The 22,697-nt window shown below is 41.7% G+C and overlaps 1 protein-coding gene across 2 annotated transcripts in view; it reads left to right on the forward strand.

Moving 5' to 3' along the window:
• Window positions 1-22,330, forward strand: part of bcas3 (BCAS3 microtubule associated cell migration factor) — a 302,830-nt gene extending 280,500 nt beyond the window's left edge. For both annotated transcript variants that reach the window (XM_005752005.1, XM_005752007.1), the window contains one exon: window positions 20,921-22,330. In XM_005752005.1, coding sequence (XP_005752062.1) covers window positions 20,921-21,069 — 149 coding nt within the window. In that variant the 3' untranslated portion in view covers window positions 21,070-22,330. The remainder of the gene's footprint in view (window positions 1-20,920) is intronic.
• Window positions 22,331-22,697: the final 367 nt, after the last annotated feature.

Consider the following 22,697-nt stretch of genomic DNA (forward strand, 5'->3'; position numbering starts at 1 on the left):
GAGTACATTTATACACTGCTTTATTGTATTATCTGCTTCATATTTGATGCAAACTCCACACAGAAAGGCCCCGGGCAGGCTTTGAACCAAGAGCCGGCTTCCTATGAGGCAACAGCACTAACCGTTGTGCCGTGGCTCTGTGGCGGAGCAGTGGTTAGCGGTGGAGTGGTTCAAAAAAAATATAATGCTTTTACTATTAATTAGGACCTGTTCTGAGGTCAGTGTGACCTCCAAGGGCTTTATATCACATATGATAGCCACTTAGCAGCTAAAATCTAAGTCTGCTGTGATCTTATTTTGGGAATGCACGCCTTTATGTAGACGTGATAGTGGTTCCACCTATCTTTGCAAGTAAACGTACAAGCACAACAAAACATAACTTATAAGTAAAACCAGTGTTGACAGCACTATATTTAGAGGTTGTGTGAAAAATAATGCAAACACTCCAGCAAATTCAAAATAATTCTGGGACTATAATTCCATCATAGAATAATATTGTCACAGATAAAAGGAACACGTTTTCAGCTTATCAGACACATTCAGGGAAAGGTTAGAAGACACTACTGGAAGTGAAAATGGCAGGTTGAGACGACAAAGGAGCGCTTAAGTTGTAAATTTTAGTGTGACGTCACCAAAGTTCATACGCACCGAGCAGGTTTGTTCCGACTGTGAATGACATGACTTGGAGACAAAGTATCTGATCTGTGTCTGCTCTTCAAGCTTGGAGTCATGCAAACAAGCTGCACAGGAAAAAAAACAGGTTAATCTTTTGAAATAATTTTTTTGTGTAAAAACGAATAGCCTCTTTTTGCAATTATATATAAATCATTCAATAGAAAACCTCATTAATTGGGCTATTACGGAAACATGGAAACTAAACTGCACGCCTGTTCAGACAGCTGTGTGATTTAATGGTCGCACAATACATCCTGTATTTGAATTGGCTGCGTACTCCTTTCACACAAAGCCATGTTATTATCCTGCCGACTGACTGGTTTCTTTGCTATTCAGCCTTGTTTTAGTACACTGATACCCATCATAAGAACAACAATATACAGGAATGAGTGGAGGATTTGCGGGTTGCTCAGGCTCGGAGGTCCTTCTTTTCCTATCAATCAGTCCAGACGTCTGCTGGCTTCAGTACTAAACATACATAAATAACCATACAGTAACACACACGCCAACGAGAGCAACATGCAAGCAAGCTTTGACCATAATCTGCTTCGGCTTCTAGTACCATCATGCCCGCCTTGTCACAGATATATCAGTTATATTTGGTCTAAATTTGTTTATTGGTAATGTGAAAATTCTCGTCTAAGCATCAGTGGTGCTTTTTTTTTGAGAAATGTTTTGTTTTTCCCAAAGAATCTTGTACATGAGCAACTATGTTAGAATGAAATCCAGTCACAGTGGGTAGAAAACAAGACTAGATATTTAATGCTAGCTTTTGTTTCAGTCATTACCAAAGATTCCACACAAAAAGTAGTTTCACATAGTGCTTCGTGATGCATCAGTGTTATTCATGGATATACCTTTTTCAGATTTGCTTCATTCAGGCATAGTGAAAAAATTATCTGATCATTGTCAGGTCCTAAAATGAGATAACTCACATAACACATGATAGCACGTGACATTATTTATTTAACAAAAACAAAGATACACTGGACGTGGCAACACTTTGATTCTTTTGTTTTCCAGACGTTTTGTTCTAGATTTTGTTCCAAGTGCAGTTGAAATGAGACGTTTGTGCTGTGCAGTGCATTGTGGCCAGGCATCTTCACTTCGGCCTCGTCCGTTCGAAGGACATTGTTAAAGAAATCTTGTGTTTTGGTTGGATCCATCTTTGCAAACCTAAGCTGCGCTGCCTTGTTCTTGTTAGAGAGAAGACGTCCTCTCCTGGTACACTTCAATCTGTCAGAGTTTGCCACTTGTGAATGATTTTTCTCAAGTTAAAATCAAATAGAGCTTTTTGGATAGGGCCTTATAACCTTCATAGGTTAACTGGAAACTACAGATCTCTCTAAGATCAATGGTGATGTCTTCAATGCTCTAGATCTCCAAACTGCAAAAGCCTTTGCTTTCACAGAGGTCAGCACATTTGTTGATGATCAGTTAATCAACTCTATTTGGAAATCAGTACACCAGAGTCCATTTCTTTTTTTCACATAAATAACAAATGACAAAGCATAACATGTTGTGTTTTTTTAATTGATCGTCGGTCGTTAGCTCTGATGTCTCAGAGGGTCCAGAGTTCGACTCCACCACCTGGCCGGAGCCTTTCTGGAGTTTGCATGTTCTCCACGTGTTTGTGTTAGTGCAGTTAGGTTAATTGGTCATTTTAAATTGCCCATAGGCGTGAGTGCGAATAGTTGTGCGTCTGTCTGTGTTAGCCCTGCATCAGACCTGTCCAGGATGTACCCCGCCTCCCCCCCTATAGTAGCTGGGATAGACTCCAGCCCCCCACGGCCCTGATAAGGATAAGCTGTAGAGAATGAATTGTGAGACCTAATAAGGAGCAGAAGATTTTTAAAATTATTTCTGACATTTAAAACCTTAAAAATGAATGAGGGTGTACTTTCTCTTTGATATGACTGCGCTATCGAGGCAGGACTACGCAATTTTTGGTTTGGGGGTAAATATAGTAAATAAAGTATTTCTGGCTCCCATCAGCTAAGCGTTAAATATATAGCACAACTACACCACATATTAAAATAGCAAAATTGCAAAATGGATATTTTAAAACCAGCCTTTCCGGGTGGATTAAGGTTTTTGTGGCACTTTCTGATAGCAACAAAGCACAAAGAGCCATCAGGTTATCTCACAGTGATCACAAAAGAAGTGCATTTCAGCATCTTTACATTTTTAATGCCTATTTTATTAAAGACCTATTTGTCAGACTAAGAGAATTAACTGTATCGCCATGAGCCACAGTTTGGAAGCAGCTCCTGCAGGTGAAACCAGAACAACTTGTTCCTCTGGATTTTTGTGCTGTTCTGCTGTTCGGTCAGTTATTGAAACTTTGCGTGGATCTGTCCTGTCACTCATGGTTTTCACATGGGCTGATCAGAGTCTTGAAGGCAGTCGTGCAGATGTGCTGTTTAGGAAGTGAAGAGATGTCCTTAAACAATCAAACCCAAACTCATTTTTCACCCTCATTAACAGGAAACGCCTTTTTATGTTTGTATTACCTCAGGCACGTGTTTGCTGTCCTCTGCTTTTGAGAGTGCAGTGAACAAAGGCTTCTTCCATAATTATTCCAGTAAAAGCCAAATTTATTTGTATCATTTTTAAAGATGAGAGTCGTACTTGTGTTTAAATATTATACTGCCATAAAAAATCCTTTTTAAATTAAATGCTTGTAACTTTAGGAGACAGAGTTTACCTGTATCATCAGTCACAGATGAAGACCCATGAATATGGATGTAAAAATGCCTAAAAGCAGCAAATCTAAAGAACACAGCTCTTTCCTGGATTTTCAGTGTATCATATGCATCCGTGGCACCCAGACTCTGGAATAACCTCCCCGTTCATATTCGCACTGCCGAGTCTATCCAGTCTTTTAAATTACGTCTTAAAACGTATTTTTTTACTTTGGCTTTTGATTCTGTCTAGTTGGCTGTTTTAGCTTGTTGCGTTGTTACCTGTTGTTTGTTTTAACTGTCTCATGTTTTTATTGACTGTGAAGCACTATGGTCAACACTGTTGTTTTAATATGTGCTATATAAATACATTTTGATTTGATATGAAAGTAAATCTTTGCTTCGTTGGTTATTTTGTTGCTGGTGATTGAGAGTGCTGCCTAACACCTCGCCCTGAAATCTCCCATGTTTTTCCTTTAATCAGTTATCCAAAGGTATAGCAGGATGGATCTGGTGCATGTTTGAAGTTTGTTTAATTGTTTTTTAAACATGTTTTTAAACAAGCATGTTTAATTACTGATTTCTTCTGGACCCGCACATACTTGCTCTCACAGAGGGTTTATATGAACTCGGCTTCAGCTCCATCATAAGCTCACTGACTGGCTGTGGTCTGACAACAACCGATAGACATAATTGCATGGGACATCAGTGAGAAGCACTGGTCAGCAGAAGTACAGGAAAAAGCATCAGAGGGCTGAACGTGTCTGCTTTTGGTTTCCTCAAACGAGTCGAACATAATAGTTTAGGTTTTCAACGTGCCAGTGTGATTTGTCATGAACTCGAAGTCTTTCTCAATCTGTCCAGAGGGCTGGCTGAATAAATCATGAATCAGACATCCCTACTCAAAATGTTACCCTGACCACCTAGTAAAGTCTGACTGAAACATGGCCAGTCTTTAGTTACCGGCTTTCTGGACGCTTCGATCTAAAGGCAGCTTGCGTCTGTGGTGCATGACAAGCTGTGAATGCAGTCTCAATACGTCACGGACCACACGCACCATTTGGATACTTGACTAACTCAAAACTATTAGTTAATGATTTTGTGACATGCCCAGAGGGCCAAGTTGTCCCCTCGCTTTAACCAAAGAGAGAGAAGAAAGCAGCAGCAGAGAGAGAGAGAGCAAATGAGTGCACTCTCTCCCTGAAAGCTACTCAGCCCTGCCGTGACAGACCGAAGGAACAAACGCAGCGAGGAAGAGAGGGGGGAAAAGATGTCAGGGACCAAGTGGAAGAACAGAAAAGGGGATGTGAGGCTAAGGCCAGAGAGTACGGTGCTGAAGAGACGGAGAGTGTGAAAGCAGAGTGTGGTCATTATAGCTGCCCCTCAGCGCTTCACCCACCTCTCTCTCTCCCTCCCTCTCCACATTGCCAGGCCAAAGTTTGAGCGTAATGTGTGTCGACACGGTGAGACGCTGAAGAATAATTCCTGTATTCAGAGCTACCACTGCCTGCCCCTCCTCCTCTTCATCCTCCTCATCCTCTCTCTCAACTCTACTGACAAGTCAGGCCTGGATATCATTGTATCATTTATCCCAGCCTCGTTTCTGCCACTCTGCCTTGTTTGCCCAGAGGGAAGTGTGAAAAGTGTGCATGTATGTGTGTCTGCATGTGTGAGATACTCAGTGTGTGAATGTAACTGTGTGTATATATGTGTCTGTGTGTGTCAGTGTCACTCTGCGCTTGTGTATATGTTGTGTGGACTGCAAATGGGCTTTTGTGGAGTTTTTGGGAGACTGCACTTAACAGCTCGCTCTGGGGAGACACGCACACACACACACACAGACACACACACACACAGGGCTGTGAGGGCTCACAGAAAAAGAGGGCGAGGGAGAGCATAGTGAGTGAGAGAATTAGGGCGAGAAAGAGGAAGATGGTTAGAGTGGTGGGAAGCGCTTTTTAAAGCCCTGCTCCCGTGTCTGTTTTGGGTTGGTCAGACAACAAGAGGAGCGGGGAAACACTTTGTGCACAGAGTCAAAAATGGACTCGTGGCTAAAGGCCATCCACTTCACCCAATCTGCTCCACCACCGTTGGCGGCGGCAGCAGCACGCAGCGAAATACTTGTTGTCGCAGCAGCGTCTGTCGCTCTGCTGACTCGAGCAGTGAACTCGCCGTGATCCGTGACCCGTCACTCAAACTGCACGCAGGCCATTTTCTCCAAACTGTCACTCCAGCTGATACTAGCGACTCTGCTCGCATGATACTGAAGCAGTTTGAAATTTGGGGTAAAGATACCAGACGTGGGATGAGGTTATCATACTTTGTGTACCGCTGACACATCAGGGGACTACATTATTAACCTGCTGATGATATGTTATGTGTTTTAATTATAGCACAAAAACCTGTGGTTCGTGTGACTCGGAGCATTAAGTGAACTTGAAATTGTTGTAATCCACGTTCAGTCTATGAATGGTTATGACTTCATGCTTCCTCACTTCAAGACGACCCCATTTCTCACTGTATCCTGATGCATCAGCGCTGAACGAGTGAGAAAACATTATAAGCTTCCAGCTTTTCACTGTTAAAAGAAGCCTTAGTGCTTCTGTGTATACTGGATTGTCTGACAGCACCTGAGATCTTCTCTCTTCACACTGACACTTAAATCTGTGTTTGAAACCAACTGAGGTGTGAAGAGTTGTAAAAGCAGGATGGATACAAAGATTACGCTCAAGATTTCTTTACTTCTACACATAAATACTTTTGTGCACCATTTATAGGTTTGTGGAATGACTTCATTTATCTGCTTCCTTTGATTAACCATCAAAGACGGAGTCCTTTAAGTGAGCTCAGGAAGGCCACTTCTGAGGGGCGTGTCAGAAGCAGATTTTATTCCATGTGGAAAACACTTTGTTGGACTTCTTAAGATTGTTGGAAGCTACAGCGCTCGTTATGTAAACTACTTCAGGATTTTGAGATGTGAAAACATTTTTGAATCTTTAAACGATGTAAGCTTCCTCCCTGGTGTAAAATTAAAAATATTTTTAAACAAAACACACTTTAGAAATTATGTTATTTTTTTTAAATATTATATTACATGTACAACCCAGCAGATCGCATCATATTCATCCTTATAGCACATCATGAAAAATATCAGATTTTTGCAAATACTTGCAAAGTCTGCTAGTATACAGATCAGGTGATGTTTTTGTAACTCATGCACTCAACACAGACCTATGCATACGTTCTGCAGGGATCCCGTAATCCTCAATTTCATGTCGACACGTGCAATCTCTCCTCACATGAGTCTGCATATAGGTATGTATTTGTGTGTTCATTAATAAAATATGGTGGCATGAATAAGTGATAGGATACATAATGGAGAAGCGGCTAAGCTAAGCCAAACGAGGGCGGCTTCTTCGAACACGGGAATTTCCTGTCAACAAAATGTCCAACTGTGGACACGTCTGTTTGCATAAATGCAGAGAGAACAGAGGGAAACGTTGAAAACTGACAAAATAACTTTACAGAAACAGAAAAGGTTGTTTTCAAAATGTGCTTCTTTTTTAGTGTGTGAATGTAACTGTGTACGTGTCTGTGTGTGTCAGTGTCACTCTGCGCTTGTGTATATGTTGTAATCTTGGAAAAATCTTAGAAAAAGAGCAAACAATAAACTGACTTCTACCTAATAAAAATGTCCCTGCAATAAACGAGTAAATGATTGCATTTGTATTTGTACAGTAGTTACATATTATTTAGTGATTGATATATGATAATGAAAACAACCAGTACAGTCTGAGTCTTATTCCAGTTACAGCATTTTAAGAGAAAAGAATAACTAGCTGAGCATATGCAGAGGTTGAATACAAACTCTGACTCCCGTTCTACTTCAAGAAACTCTAGAAATCACACGTATCAATGAAGAGAAGTTAATGTAGGAGAAATATGCTCTTTCTTCGTAGCTCCTGTCAGCACTCTCACTGTGGCATTTTAAATCAACGGAAGATTTTCCAGACAGCTGTTGATACAAAGTTACAGTTTGTCAAGCCTAAAAGAAACAAATGCAGGAACTAGTTTTTCAGCATCATATCGAGAGAGGATATTTTTGACTTTGTGCTGATAAAAGAAAATGGAATTTACACGAGAGCACAGGCATCCAGACTTTATATCTTTAAAACACGCCTGTAGTTTAACAACCTGATTTGTGTCATCTGGCTTTGTAGATAAATATAACTGAGTATCATCTGCATAGCAGTGGAAACGTATGCAGTGTTTTATAATATTGCACAAGGGAAACTCAAGTAACGTGAAATGATCTGTCCCATCAAAGAGGCTCATGGAAGGCCTTGTGGAGGAAGACTGCATGTTTACATAGATTACATTGTATGAGATAAATATGTTATAAAGCAATGTAGCACATTTCATTTAATCCCAACAGTGTACTCCAGTCCCCGATGTAAAATGTGATAGCAGTAGTAAAGCAAGATAAGTACAGGGATGAGTTCACTATCAGAGGCCATGAGAAGATCGTTAGTAGCCTTCACCGGTGCTGTTTCTGCGCTATGATGAGTCCTAAATCCCGAGTGAAAGTTTGCATATAAGCTGTTTGTTTGGTTGGTGTATACTTACAGCTGAATCAAATTGTGTTATGGTAGCATATAGAAGTTAAGGTCCTAACTAAGGCATTGGATTGCAGAGTTCACACAGGCCCCAGAGGGGAGCTACAGAAATCACTGGATAGTTCAGCTGATACCAACAACTGCACGTCCTATAAACCCTTTTAATAGTTAGAAATGTTGAAGACTAACTGAAGGCATACAAATCTACTGAAACATTCAGTTTTACATTTCTCACTCATGTTCAGGATATTTAATAACCATTTCTGCTCATGTGTTCAGTAGACCAGTATTAAGGACATCAGTGCAGCTGTGCAAGCCTGTGCCGTGTGTGTGACGCGGAGAATGAGGTTTGTAGTAAAAAGCCTTTGGAGTGCTCAGAGTAGAAAAGCACTATACAAGTACTAGTATAGCATTTAGTCCTTAAATCACCTAATCACAATTCTTCAAACAGAAGTGGCGTGGTCTGGCATCAGGACGTAGCCTGTTGCCAGCCTATCAGTCCTTGACAGCATCGTTTGCTCGACTGCCATTTCCTCAGATGTTGGATTCTGAAGATTTGGATTTCCCTTGAGCCCAAATCCTGGAAACTGCCCACCAGTTCAATAATGGGAGCGTCCACCACTTCTGTTTAGGATCGGGTGGTGATGTTGGAGTACTGGCTTAAACGTGTTAACAAAGATCCTCTTTTAGCGAGCGAGTTCATCCTCGAGTAAATTCAAAGACCAAAAACTGGACTAAACTTCCCTCTTCAGTCTCCTGCTCCGAGAACTGCTGTAAACCCCGAGTCAGGAATTAGAGGGATGGATTGACATGGACTGTTTCTGTTTTGCGCTGTTGTCCACTGTGAGCGCTTCTTTGAATCTCACCATCTTACACCACTGTTCTTTTGGACATTGTGGGCTTGTTATTATTATTATTGTTGTTAGCAACCACTACAATCTTCCATGAGTGCAGGCTGAAAAGAAAAAGACAAAATCGACCTGGATCCATTCTGCTTATGAGACCTGCCTGTTTCATATCTTTCAAACACTTATTTGCTTTGTATGAAGATTATTTAATAAATATTAATCTGAAATGGCTAACACGTAAAACATTCAGCACTTTATGAAGCACTAACTCCAATGATTCCCAACATTATTCTGTTCTTCTAAGTGCATTAATGGCTTTGTAATGCAAGGAAATAACCTCCTTACTGACACTGACAATGTGAAACAGGATGAGACAGCTTCTACACATTAGCACCTTTTACAGACTTCCACCCCTCAGAGGCTTTTGAAAACACCCATTTCTCCATGAGAGGAGGGAAGGACTGACCGACTCGAACGCAGCCAGAGAAAGAAATGATGCACTGATATCATGTTCTGTCTATACTAATGCAGACGACTGGCTTTCTGTGTGTATTGAGGATCTGTGCAGCCACTTGTCCCAGATGAAAGCCCGTCCATGATTACGCCATATTAAAAAAAATTAGAGCTTAAGTATGAAAAGCATCTGATTCATGCTGATGCTATAGAGATAATGTTATCTCTCTCTTCTACTCGATGTCACTTAAATGCAAACAAAAGCAATACGAGGATGTCTACTTCAGTAATTGGGAAATGAGCCAAAATGATCCCAATGATGAGTGCAATAATCTTCTGTTACGAACTGACAGTAATTTGAGAGGAAGCTTGCACAACATGGTTTGCTCTTCTTTTTCCGAGCCTCTAAATGCCAGTTTTTTCTTTCTATGTTATAACATTTTAAAACCATCCTTGATTTATCCTGATTACAGGGACTACTTTTAGGAAATTATGAATTCCTATTGGACAAGCAGAAATAACTCCAACCCTTTATTGCTTTCAAACACTCTCAAGAACCAGAACTGTGTCCATCGAGTAAATGCACGTCTGACTTTTCATTCTGCCTCTTTGCATTCCTCACACAATGGAAATATGTCTTATGTCAGTTAGTCTGCTTTTGCCTGTCAGTGGCTTAATGACTCAAGAGCTGTCGCTGTTACATTTACCTCATAATACTAAGTTAAGGAAAACAAATTTTCATCTGCGTTTTAAACATCCCAAGTCTCTGTCAGGAGCTTGTTTTTGTTGTTCTTGTCCATAATAAATGTCTTTGTCGCTGGGATGTAGTAAAGGTCGAAATGTTTCAGGGTTTTTGGTCAGACTGTGTTTTGCATTAGTTTGATATTTAAAGTTAATAATCCTTGAAAAGCAGGTTTCTATAAACCTATATGATATTTAAAGAGCAGTAACAACAACTAAACTAAAATGACTAAAAGGTGGTTTTTAAAATTTCCCATATTTACATATTTACTGTTAAAAATAAGACCTTAAAATTTACAGAATTTTAATTGGGCAGGACTTGCTGGTGTAAACAAATGAAGAGAATTAGCATTTTTTAATTAGTTTTTGTGTGTGTGAATACTCTTCCACACACATCACCTGCTCTTTTGTGCAGTTCTTTTTATTTCACTTAAAATCTATTTGTAGAATAGAATACAATAGAACTTTATTACTCCCTTGGGGAGGTCCCCTCAGCAGCTCAACACCACTTCACCTTAAATACAAATAAGAACAAAATATCAGCAGGTATAGAATTTAAAAGGTAATAATTAAAGGAAGTCTGAGGATTAAAGTGTAATACAGTGGAAATGTGTCAGTGTGTTATACACATCAAAAGCAAAATATACCTTTTGTTCTTAAGTCATGGAGTTGATACCTGTAAAGCAGAATTAGTATATGACACATAGAACTGGTTGACAAGTATCTGGCTGCACCACTCGCAGCACGTCATTTTTCTGCACATTCGTGAGCGTGCATCCTGCTAGGATGCAGACTTTTGCTGTCCTGACCTACGTGCTCTTGTTCAAAGGCAGCCAAAGTGCCTTACATAAAAAAACAGTTAAAGGAAACCATAATTCTTAGAGGTGAAATCCTCAGTTAAAAGCTGACCCTTTTCTACCCAAAGTTGATCTTTCTGTGTGTTAAAACTCATAAGTGAAAGATTTAAACACATAGAGGGAACAGCACATGCAATGGAAGCCTGTCTTTGTGTCTCAGCTGCCTGTCAGTGACCCGTGCACCTTTATACAGACCGGCTGAACTCAGCCTGCTGACCCTGTGCTGACTGTGTGTCTGTGTTTGCACAGTATGTTTGTCTCTCAGTGCCAACCTGTACATAAGTACTGGTACTGCACTGGTGTTATGCCTGATGGAACCTTGTTCCTCTTACTGGCTTTGTAGTTTTACATGAGTTTGCTTTCATTTGCTGCTCTTCTGGTTTCACACTTGTTGAGAAAGCATTGCAGAGACCTGGGTGTTTGTCTGTGTGTGGGTTTGCATAAAGGTGTGTTAAATGTCCGTAATACTGCAGTGGTTCCGTTTAGACAGAAGCAGGATAGCGCTGACATTTTATTAAAACAGAAAGCGATTCTGTTGTGACTGATGCACAATGTTGTTCCGAGAATCTTGAAGAAGACTCCCTGGTAGTTTGAGCATGTGATGATGAGGAGGAAATACAATTTACAGTTTCTTCGTTTACTCACAGCATATTTGACCCAACCAAGGAAACCATGGGTATGATTCTAATGAACAGCATCCACATATGTAGAACTATATATACAGAACAAGTTAAACATACAGATTTTAGCTAGTTGTGTTTGATACTTAGAGCTAGGATCTACTTTAACCCTTTAAAGCCAGTCAGAGCAGCACGCTCCGTGTTGTGTAACCATTTTTAAATCCCTGTAGAACCTGAACCGTGTAAGCTAGCGCAATAATTTGTTTTGCATATGAAACCGGAGGAGTTGTACTTACATCTGATGCCATCAGCTTGTCCTCGGTCACAGTTTCCTTCCACATAAAGCTTTGCAAAAACTGCATAAAAAGCTCTTGCAGGAACAAAAACATAATTTGCCGATCCGATCAGCTGTTCGTAACACTTCCCACAGTGAAACAGACGTCAGCACGAACGATCGCATGTCCGCCATTACCTGCCCGAAACCGGAAGTGACGTCATTTTCGCGGAAAATGTCGTTTTCTACTTGTAGGCCTTAAAAGCCTATACTGGTGTTTTTATAAGTCATGTTTGACTTTATGCTTTTCTGAATAGTTGCTGGGATGCTTAGAACTCGAATTGCACTGCTGGAAATAGTTTATTGTGATGCACATGCTGTTTTCTTTGCAAATTTGCATCATAGGATTGTTTTTCGTTTTTCCTGCAGTGTATAAAAATTGGTGTATCTCAAAACTAAAACTATGAAGACACTCAAAATAAATTTCCTGTTGTTGTAAACTATTTGTTGCAACTTTTTTGTATTTAAAGTTTTGAGGGATAAACCTCTTAAATTTCTCCAAGTAGAAATATATGTAAAAAAAAAAAAACAAAAACGATTTTCAATTTTTTTGTAGTTTATTGCACTTTTTTGCAATTTATGTAGTTACTATGGGCTTAATGCATACATATTATTAAAATATGGGCTATAACAGTTGTATTGATATATAGCAACTTGAAGTGCTCCCAAAAATGGCACTACAGCAGGTAAAAATATAAAGTAAGCTCTGGCGGACTTGGTTCTATGGTAGTTTTAAAGGGTTAAGGAATATTTTTAGTTGTGAAGCTGAAAACCGTTTCGGGATGCGTGCTGAATGCTTTGATTTATTTCTTTGTATTACAAAAATGCAATCCTGAATAGTGATGCAGTAAGTATGTCATTAATTCTAAATGGAAACTGGAGCTATAGCAAGAAAAGACACAAATACAGTAAATGTAACAATAATAGGAATAAAGTATAACTATGTATAACTATGGATCTTATAATTGTCTCGCCCTGTGACAGCTGGGATCGACTCCAGCCCCATTACGACTCTGAACTGGTCCCCCACCACACATGCAGACACACACACAGTGTACAGCTTTATCTGTCTCTTATTTTGGCATGCTCACATATTTGATGTGATGATAAGCGACAGCCTCTTGACGATGTGCTGTCTGTCAGTTTTCTCAGTGGGCACCAACACCGGCTACCTCTTTCAGCTGAGACCAGCCCTCCTGTCCAAAACCACTGACAGAGGTCTCCCAACAAGCTTGTCAAACCATATGTGTGCAACTATGTCTGCATGTTCACGTTGGGATATTTCAGCGGGCTACAGTGGACGATCTGTTCCTTACCATAGGCAGTTTGCTTATGAAGTGCTTACACAAGTAGAACTCTTTGAATGTCCTCCTGTCGATGTAGCTACTGTTAGATTAAAGTGGCTATCTGAGGCTTGGGTGGTTTTTAAAATGCACAGAAATGACAATTTCCACAGACAGATGACCGAACGCTTCTGGAGGGATGAACAGCTTTTTTCACAAAATACATTTTCTAGTTGATGTTCTGTTGATGATGATCAAGGATAAGAAAGGAATATAATGCATCATTTTAATACCCAATAGATCTTTCAGTGAGCATTGGATTGGGTTATTATTTATTATCAGCACATTTATTCCAGGTGTTCCCTCTGAGCTTCATATTTGTATTCTGTGATTGTGTGCACCAGCGGGCAGATGAAGCAAATAACAGCCCCTTCTCATACTCATGTTCGCCGTGCGTATGTGTAAACCTAACTGACAAGGCCCAGCGTGTCATGGCCAAACAAACAGCGAAGCATGTGAGGAGCTTCAGTATCTGCTCACACTCGCCCAAAAAGTGGCACATCATTAATTTGTAAAACGTTACTGGAGAATGTGCCGAAGCAAATCTGATCCAGGATCGCTCCCACTAACAAGGATGTGAGGCTAACCTGGTGATTTATCTTGGTGCCATATACAACAGGGCACCTTAAAGTCTTGGTGTCTTAATGAGCTGGAGCTGGAGTGGAACAGGTCAGAAACATATTTAGTTATTTATCGCTGAAGGCAACCCTCTGTGTGTGGAATTACCTCAAACACCATGGATCAAATATGTTGCTTCATCAAGAAATGCTGGTACTAAACTCGACCGATTCAAAGAGCTGATTCAGATTCGAAGAACCCGAACTGTGGAGAAAATAAGAAACTTTGTAGCATGTCATAATTTTCCCCAAGCCACATATATGTCATGAAATTCAGAAAATACAAATGTGTTTTAACCTGCAGTTTAGTTCAGCGCAACTAACTGCGTGCTGGGCATACTGCTGTTACATTACTCACTTGAGAGACCAGTCTGGGTCTGTTTGCTGTGTTTTGATCCATATCTAAGTGCAGCAGCCGGCCTATAAAAGCATTTCCATCCAGTGTCCAGTGGCGTGGCGGCTGTCGGTCTGCTCTGGGTAAGTAGCTAGTCAAAGGCTGGGTCACCACTAGGTTTTCATTAGAGCCCTAATTCAAAGCGGCCCACATAGAGTGTCAGGAGTGTCCCTGACTGTTGTTGGCACTCCTTATAACACACCCTAATGAGCAGCTGCTGGGAAACTTGTGGTTAGCTGCATATATGGAGCTGCTGGGTCAGAGAAGACGGAGAGAAAGTCTCTGCTCAAAGGCCTGAATTAGCCCCATGAATCACTTTCCTTTGCATTTGCTTCTTAATCACACTACCTGTTGAGTATCATGATTGATGGGGCTGCGGTTTATCCCGCGGAGTTTGAGCATGTGGCCGTCGTCCGTTCTCAGAGGACAGCTTGGTAACATGCGAGCTGGACACTGTTAGTGTGCTGTTAAATGTATTTTAAGCATCTTTTTGCCTCTGTAATTAGTCAGGAGAGATGTAGGTGTATGAATCCAGGCCTGCAGCATTAACCTGTTTTTACACCAACTGGCCAGTATACATAAAAATAAATTCACTGCGCTTGATCCAGGCAGCACGTGGCTTCAGCTGCACATGCCATCTCTGCTGATATACTGTACGTGGCATGTGTGTCTCCAGCCGCATTAATGTGTGATGTCCTTTACACGGGAGCGTGTGTTAAGCCCGGCTTTTCACAGCGCATCAGGATGATCTCCGGTAGATTTTAATGAGCTTTCCCACTAATGTGGGTTCAGTCTTCCAACTGGACAGCTTTCTAAGGATCGTGCACAGCAAGGATTCATACAGGGATTTTAAATGTTTTTATATGTGCAGCTCATTATTATTAGTCGCATTTTCACATATACTGTCAGTGTGCTATGATATGCCAGTACTATAGATGATGAACGTGGGCGTCTGATTCTGAATATTCTGACCCCTGTAGCCGTTTCCAAAGGCCTGATGGCGTTTGTGTTTATCTTCACATTGTGTTGTTCTGGAGACTGAAAGAATTTGCTTGATAGAACATTTTTTGGTCACTCTAAAAAATTAAAGCACAGAAGTAGACTGCGCCCAGCGCCAGTGCCTGTTTCAGGGTCGAGCCCCTACGCTCTGCCGATGGGGATAAGGGCAGCTCCATGTAAGGTCACACTCATCGCCACAGAATTAAGGTGGTTTTATTTATGGGTAGGATAAATAACAACAAGGTTTGGAACATTCTCGCTTTTCTCTGATGGAAAAATAATTTAAAGGTAGTTGCGTTTGCTATGAAATGCTTGTAGTAAGACCTAGAAGCATTAGATTTTGGAAAATGCGTCTGTCCAGTGTGAATTATTTGTAGCAACAATTCCTAAATTGTTGCTCCTAAAATAAACTAATTGAATCCAAACTTATAAATGTGGTGTTTCCTCAGCATAGGACACAAAACAGGTGCTCTGCATTATTGTGTGGTTAATAAACGTGTATTAGGGACACTCAGTTTAGAAGGATCTCATAAATGATTTGTTTTATAACAGCACTTGTGGCTGAGCCTTCACATGAACATAAGAAGTGTGTGGAGGTGAAAGTGCACAGAGAAGGTACAGAGAGTAGAATCACTGCTTCTGTGAGAGAATGCACCGAGGTCAGCGGAGGATGGCCAGCAGGCTGCTTCAAGCTGCCGGGGAGGCAGTAGTAACTGAAGTAACTAATGGTCACAACCAAGATATGTAGACGAGCATCTCTGAATGCACAACACGTTGAAGACCACATCAGGTACCACTCCTGTCTGCTAAGAACAGGAAATTGACAGCTCAGCAAAACTGGAAAAATGTTGCCTTGTCTGGTGAGTCTTGAATGTTTTTGGACATTCAAAAATCATCCTGCCTCATATCTGCAGTGATGATTGTGTGTATATGGGCCGGGATCTGTGAGGAATGTTTCCAGCAGCTTGTTGAATCTATTCCATGATGAATTAAGGCACTTCTGAAGGTAACAGTGAATCCAAGCCAGTTCTGGCAAGATGCACCTAATAAAGAGTCTTTTGTTCACTGACAGTATGAAATCACCATTACAAGCTAGCACTAACCCGACTTTGCTCCATAATGATGACGTGAAGTAATTTTCACATAGGTTTCACACAGTTAGCATATGCACATGTGTATAAGTGTGTGTGTGACACTGTTGGGGGTTGGAATGTGACGTGAGAGCACTAATCAGAGGAAGCTGCAGCTAATGGTGAGATTAAAGTTAAAACACAAAAACAATCAGCTAGGATAAGTATACTATGGCTATGGGTTACTGCCCCCATCCCAGCCTCCCAGGGGGAAAGAGGGATGGATGGATAGAAGGATGGATGAGACTCTACCCAGTCTGGCTGGCACAGCGCCTCTGATTAAAAGCTCCTTTGTATTCTCTTTGATCCCCTCCTCTCAGTGGTGTGTCTCATCTCACCATAACAGGCACATGACACACACTGACACACTGCCAGTCGGGGCCTCAGGAAGTGCTCTGTACATGCAGTTGTGTTCGTGAGGACATTTCTCCTTCACAGTGCATGAGAGCACGGACAAAGGCAGAAAATGACACGCGTGTTAGTCGGTCATGTTAGGAGACTGTAAACTGAAAACTTACAGAGTTCTTGACGTTGGGGTAACTGATTAACGTAAACTCTTCAAAGTCCACAGTCTGGATCTTTTTTGCCAATTTCAGCAGATGGTGTTTAATTTCCATGGAGATAATCGTATCCTGGCAATAACAACATTGTACTCAAATACATCTGACAGGGAAAGTAGCACGAGCGGTCAACTGAAAAGACGGGTTTCAAACCTGCAGATTAGTCAGACTTATACAAAGGTGACCAGCAAAATAAAGGTGTGTGTTGTACTTGATGTAGCTGCTATCCCAAACAGCAGAGGTGATCCACTAAATTTAACTAATACCAGCTAAATAGTAAAAAACTAGAAAATCCCATTAACTTGTAGAGGAAGTGATGTGCAAGTGTGAAAAGATGTGAGGACTTTTCACAACCGCTAAAATATTTGTGTGCTGAGAGAGCAGATTTAGTCTGTGTGAATAAAAATGAAAGTCTGCATGTGTTTGTGTGAGAGTGTAAGAGGATTAGGCCTGTTCACAGCCGAGGGTTTCGGACCGTTCCCTCTGTACGGCTGATGAGGCATTAACTTGCTGCTGTTTTGTTTTGTGTCTGTCGGATTGTGTTGAGGACAAATTTCCAAAAAGTACTACATTTTCCTCCTTTAACACTGCCGAGAACCCCCATCCCTGCACTCATCCAACTCCAGCCTGGAAAACCTCCACGTTATCCCCAACTGTGGCATACGCTTCTGCTTTACTGACAGCTTTTTCATATCCATGTTTTGAGTTAACATTTTCTTTCGAAGACTGGCCCCCGATGTCATCCTGAGCATGGCTTCAGCCCCAGGAGCCTTACAGTCATCATTTGTGCCTACGTGGTTTAGATTCCACATGAGTTGAGTTTTCTTGGTTAAGAAGATTTAGTTTTTCTCACCTCCAGTGGTTAAACTACTATCTCAGAGATTTCTTCTCCTCAGGATAATCCTGCTGTATCCCAAGAATCCCATCTGCTGCGCGCTTTCAAATATTTTGCATTGAAAGTGACATTTTTATAGATAAGCCGCTATGATCAGCCACTCTTTAAAAGCCTATACCAGTCAAACCTCGTGGTAGTTTCCGTTTCTTCACTGGCCTCACTCCAGAGCAGCTTTATCTACACATCACATCAGACAAAACCACCTTGTAAATAATCATATTACTTTACCTTGTGACATCAGTCCCAGAGGAAAAGATCCCCGACGTTAGAGCGCTCGGGGATTGTGTTGGGGGCGTGAGGGGTTAAGACTTGTTGAATAGCTGGTGGGCGTCACACAATGAGGTGGATTAGGCAGCACTAGAAAAGGCCTTTAGGGCTTTACTGGGGTGTTCAGCAGCTTACATCGCCTTCAATAACACTGCAGCACAGATCCAGCTGGGTAACTGAGGCTAGCCTGTAGGGTAAGAGCCTGGAAGTATTGATCAGCAGTGTGGAAAGAATGGAGGAAAAATAAAATTAGCAGAGCTTTTTGGATTTACAGGAAGAATTAAACTATGGAAATGCTGGTAGGGTGAAAAAATAAAAGTAAACTGTGATGTATGCTGCGATATTGTGCGTTCATGTGTCAGACAGAAAGTGTGTATTAAAAGGAGATTGGCCTTTTAAACCAATATCAATGTAACCATCCCAGCGTCACCAGTTTCTCCTCTTAAAATCTTAAAAGCTTAACTTCAGTGTTATTGCCACTGCAGTGCTGATGTCTCGGTGAATGCAGCGCCGTTTTCCCAGATACTAATTAAATCACCAGTACCATGTTATCTGAACCCAGAACAGTGTAAACCAGCAGTTCTCATCTCTGCCTGGAATTACTGCAGCATTTCTGCCCAGCGTTGGGAAATTAAAGAGGAAGGGGTTGGGAGAGGCTGGGATCTCACCACAGTGTGGCACGTTGCATGTTAGCTGGGATAATAACAGTTGCGGTTTGTCTTAGGTTTCCTGAGCTAAAGTAAGAAGCTTCCACTTCCTGCAAAGCCACCATGACAAAGACAGCATCCACATTAGCTCCTGAACATCTGCAGGACACAGGGACACATTAAACTGTGGTTTCATGTCACTGCGCTATGAATTTGAACTCAGTCTTAAGCAAATTAGGATTTTTGTTCATCCCGAGGTCAGTAGCGTTTTCTGCAGTTAGTTTCAAACGGCTGGAGGATTCGGAGCGTTACGTTCTGGCCCAGGAAAAACTCGGAGTGACAACAGTTTCAGATCACAGCAGCGCCTATAAACAGCTGTATTTACCTTTATTTTCACTCTGGTTGAGAACATTGCGTCACTAACACAAGAATGACCGAAACACATCTCGTACCTACCAGCACTCCTTTCTGTTCTGGAGAGGACTCGGAGTTTGAAAGTGTCAACATGTCTGTTACAGTTAGAATAACAAGTCACTGCACAGGAGTAAAGAAGCAATAATTTACTAAACCAAAAGAATAGTTATTAAATATAACGCTTTGCAGTTTGATCCTCGTTGAGTCGTCGAGTCCTTCTTTCTCTTGCCAATGTGATGTTTCGTGTCGCTGAGTGTCTGTCGGATGAGAACATTTGATCGTCTCTAGTCTACAGCCTGAGCCGTGAGCATGCGCACGTCTCCTGTAAATGCATTATCAAATCCTGCTCTCGGTTTGTCGATGCTCCGTCGCAGATGCGCAGTGCAGTGTGTTTGCAGGGCGGCGACCGGTGTCAGCAGAGCGTCCGGGAAGCAACAGCAGATTAAACGCAGCTAGAAGCCTGATGGATGTCACTGCACACTGCATGCATCGCAGTCTTAATACTGCGTTGCCGCTTTTGCGCACGCCATCCCATCCACATATCTATGGATATGTTTTACAGCATTTAATAACAGTAATAAGCTCCTTATGGAGGGATTTTTACCAAAGTAGCTCGGTCATTCCACAGTGAAGGACGCTGAAGGGCTGGGAGGGGGGCAGCCATGCGACATGTCAGAAATATGCCCTGTGTCACCCAGAGAGTTGAGTCCCAGAATAACTGATGTCCACTCATACTGTGGGTTATTCCCACAGATGTGGATTTCATCTGTCTGACACAAAAGCAGGTTCGTAGTGGTCTCATGAGTAATCGCGGTGGAGCAATAAGAAGGGAAACTCCTGGAACCTCTGTGCTGACTGAAAATCCCTGTTTGACTCTGTAAAGTGAAGCTGTTAAAGTCCAATGTTTCGTGCTGTTACACTCACATCTGCTCTAATGTTTAGACTTGATCGTGTATGCTATTGTGTCTTGCTAAAATACTTTGAAAATAATTAGAAGTAGATTTTGTAATATTATGATACAATCCATAGACCACCAACCAAAGTACCTCCATCTGCTGAGCAGACACGGTACGAACTCACAATGTGTTTGATGTGTGAATTTAGCCCTCAGTCAGCCATCATTTAGCATGTTGGTCATCAACAATGTGAGAATTCCCGATGTAGATTATCAAGACATTTTCTTTTAAGGGAAAACTCTCAGTGCATCCCCTGAAATGTTAGTAATAGTCCCATTAAACATGAAAACTTGATGGAAGCCCAACTACAAGAACTACAGTAGGTTAAAGTTAAACCACGTCAGAAGCCTGTGCTCTGTGGCGGGAGCATTCAGAAAGATTGATAAGGGCCGTTAAGCTTGTGCAGTCATAAAAGGGAAAATTAAATATGCAAAGAAGCAACATGTTTGTAATACACCGGTGGAATTAAAAAGGTGTTTTCCTGTTGCTTCATAACTGCAAATGCAATCAGCGTTTTGAGTAAACACGTCCTATAGCCGGGGTGTGGCGATGCCGTCAGGAGGGTTTTCACTTGGACACAAATGAAGCAGCGTGAACGCTCTTCCTCAGGACCTGAGCAGCATCTCAGCCCAGCTTAGTGAAGTCTTGTCACTTGACATTTTTCAGTAAAAACTTTCTCTGAGATGCTGTCGGTAGATTTCATTTACTCATTCTCAGCTGGTGTATTCCTGAAAGAGGGCTGCACCTCCGGTGGTTCTGAATAAACCACAAGGAGACTGAGGCGGCACACGAAGGTCTAGTTATTGATTAGCCAGTTTGTCTGCTGGCTCTAACTCTACGTTCTCTCGTTCTGTCTCACTGTCCCCGCAGAGCTGCAGAGGGAGGGAAGCATCGAGACCCTCAGCAACAGCTCAGGTTCCACCAGCGGCAGCATCCCACGCAACTTCGAGGGCTACCGCTCGCCGCTGCCCACCAACGAGAGCCAGCCGCTCAGCCTCTTCCCCACCAACTTCCCCTAGGACTCCTCGTCGCTGGCATCCGTCCCACCCTGCTCTGCCTGCCCGTCCACCATCGTACACTCACGCACCGATGCGGTGTATTGAGTCCAAATCAAAAGATTTGTGTTTCTATGGTCAGCATGCGTTTTGTTTTTTGTTTCGTTTCTTCTCGTCTCAGACGGCTGCTCGCCAATCAGCTGCGGCCGCCACTGGTCATTCATTTCTGGGGTTGAATTTTCAAGCTGCTGAAAATTGTGCCAATTTCCACTCAATTCAAATCTGATCATTTTAATTCCCAAATCATTCCAAAAACACTGATTTGCTGTTTACCCTCGAATTGTGCTCATGTCTGGGTGGAAACACCTGGACTCGTTTATTGCAGACTTTTGGAAACTTGTTCATTTAAAGGGTAGCAGCTGTTTTGAGCAGCTGCTTAGAAGGAAGCTAAATAAAGAACAGATAAAATACAGTTTAATATTTTGATATGTCTGCTGTCAGGGAGAAACGTCCACTATTTTCAACATTAGAGCGTAACCCTGCTCGTTACCTCGTTGCTTCGTCGCCTGCTGCTCGCTCAGCTGCCGTCGTTCTCAGTGTGTGTTTTTGAAGGTTAGGTGCGCCCATTGTCTGAATGAAGCGTAGGAGACGGGAGTGCTGACAGAGGAAAAAAAGGAAATGTTTATTCTCCCTGTGTAAGAGCGTCGCTGCCTCCCGCTCAGTGTTTTAGATTAAATTTGCTCCTTTCATGCCTTTGATTTTCATGTAATCATATTTGACAAAGGGTGCAGTAACAAGATGACACTATTACTGCTTTGCTGGAGTAATTCAGATGTTTACAGTGTAATCGAGATGTTTCTGAAATCATTTGGATATATTCCCCACTCCGCCTTTCCAGATAGTAAATTTTAATTGAGCGCAGTAACGGAGGCTTGTGTAGTCGTCACGCCGAATTTTGTACATTAACAACTTTTGACCAAAATCTTTTTCCTATTCAAGATCTTTCAAATCTATATTTTCCTGTTTTTTTTCTTTGCCTGCAGAAATAAAGAGTTTGTTCAAAGTGAAAATAACTGCACTGTTAACGTCTCCCAAGAAAATGCTCGAAATGTCATTTGCAGTGCTACATGTGGACTGCCTGCATGTCCGATGTGCTTTCTCAGACACTGAATGGACAGTAAAAAAAAGAAAAACATCATTATTATTCTTGTTGTTGGATTTGTGAAACATTGACTTCTTTCCCTGCGTTCATGCAAGAAAAAAAAACAAAGTGAAGAAAATGAAACCGTCTTTTGTCCTCACTCTGATTGCTCCTAATGTTCCCATTTCAACCACAGCGGTGACCATCAGCGCACAGTACCACTGCTAATTAGTGCCATATTTTTTTAACAGGCAGTAAAGGGTGGTTAAAGGACGCTTTATGGGCAACTCGTGCTCTTTGTTCTGAGAGAGAAGTGAGAGCTTGTTTCTCTGTTAATCAGCAAAACTTCTAATTCTAAAAACAAACCTGAGGACAGTTAAACTGAATGACATTAGATTAACAGTGTGTGCTTCATGTGCCACCATTGATCTCATTCCCAACACCGTGAGCTGCAGTGGAAGCTTCCCAGCCTTGAAGAGAAAAGACGCGTAACCATCAACAGCTCGTGCCG

Source organism: Pundamilia nyererei, unplaced genomic scaffold (assembly GCF_000239375.1).
Source record: "Pundamilia nyererei isolate P.nyererei 1_Seehausen unplaced genomic scaffold, PunNye1.0 scaffold00338, whole genome shotgun sequence".
In the NCBI taxonomy this organism is placed as follows: Eukaryota; Metazoa; Chordata; class Actinopteri; order Cichliformes; family Cichlidae; genus Pundamilia; species Pundamilia nyererei.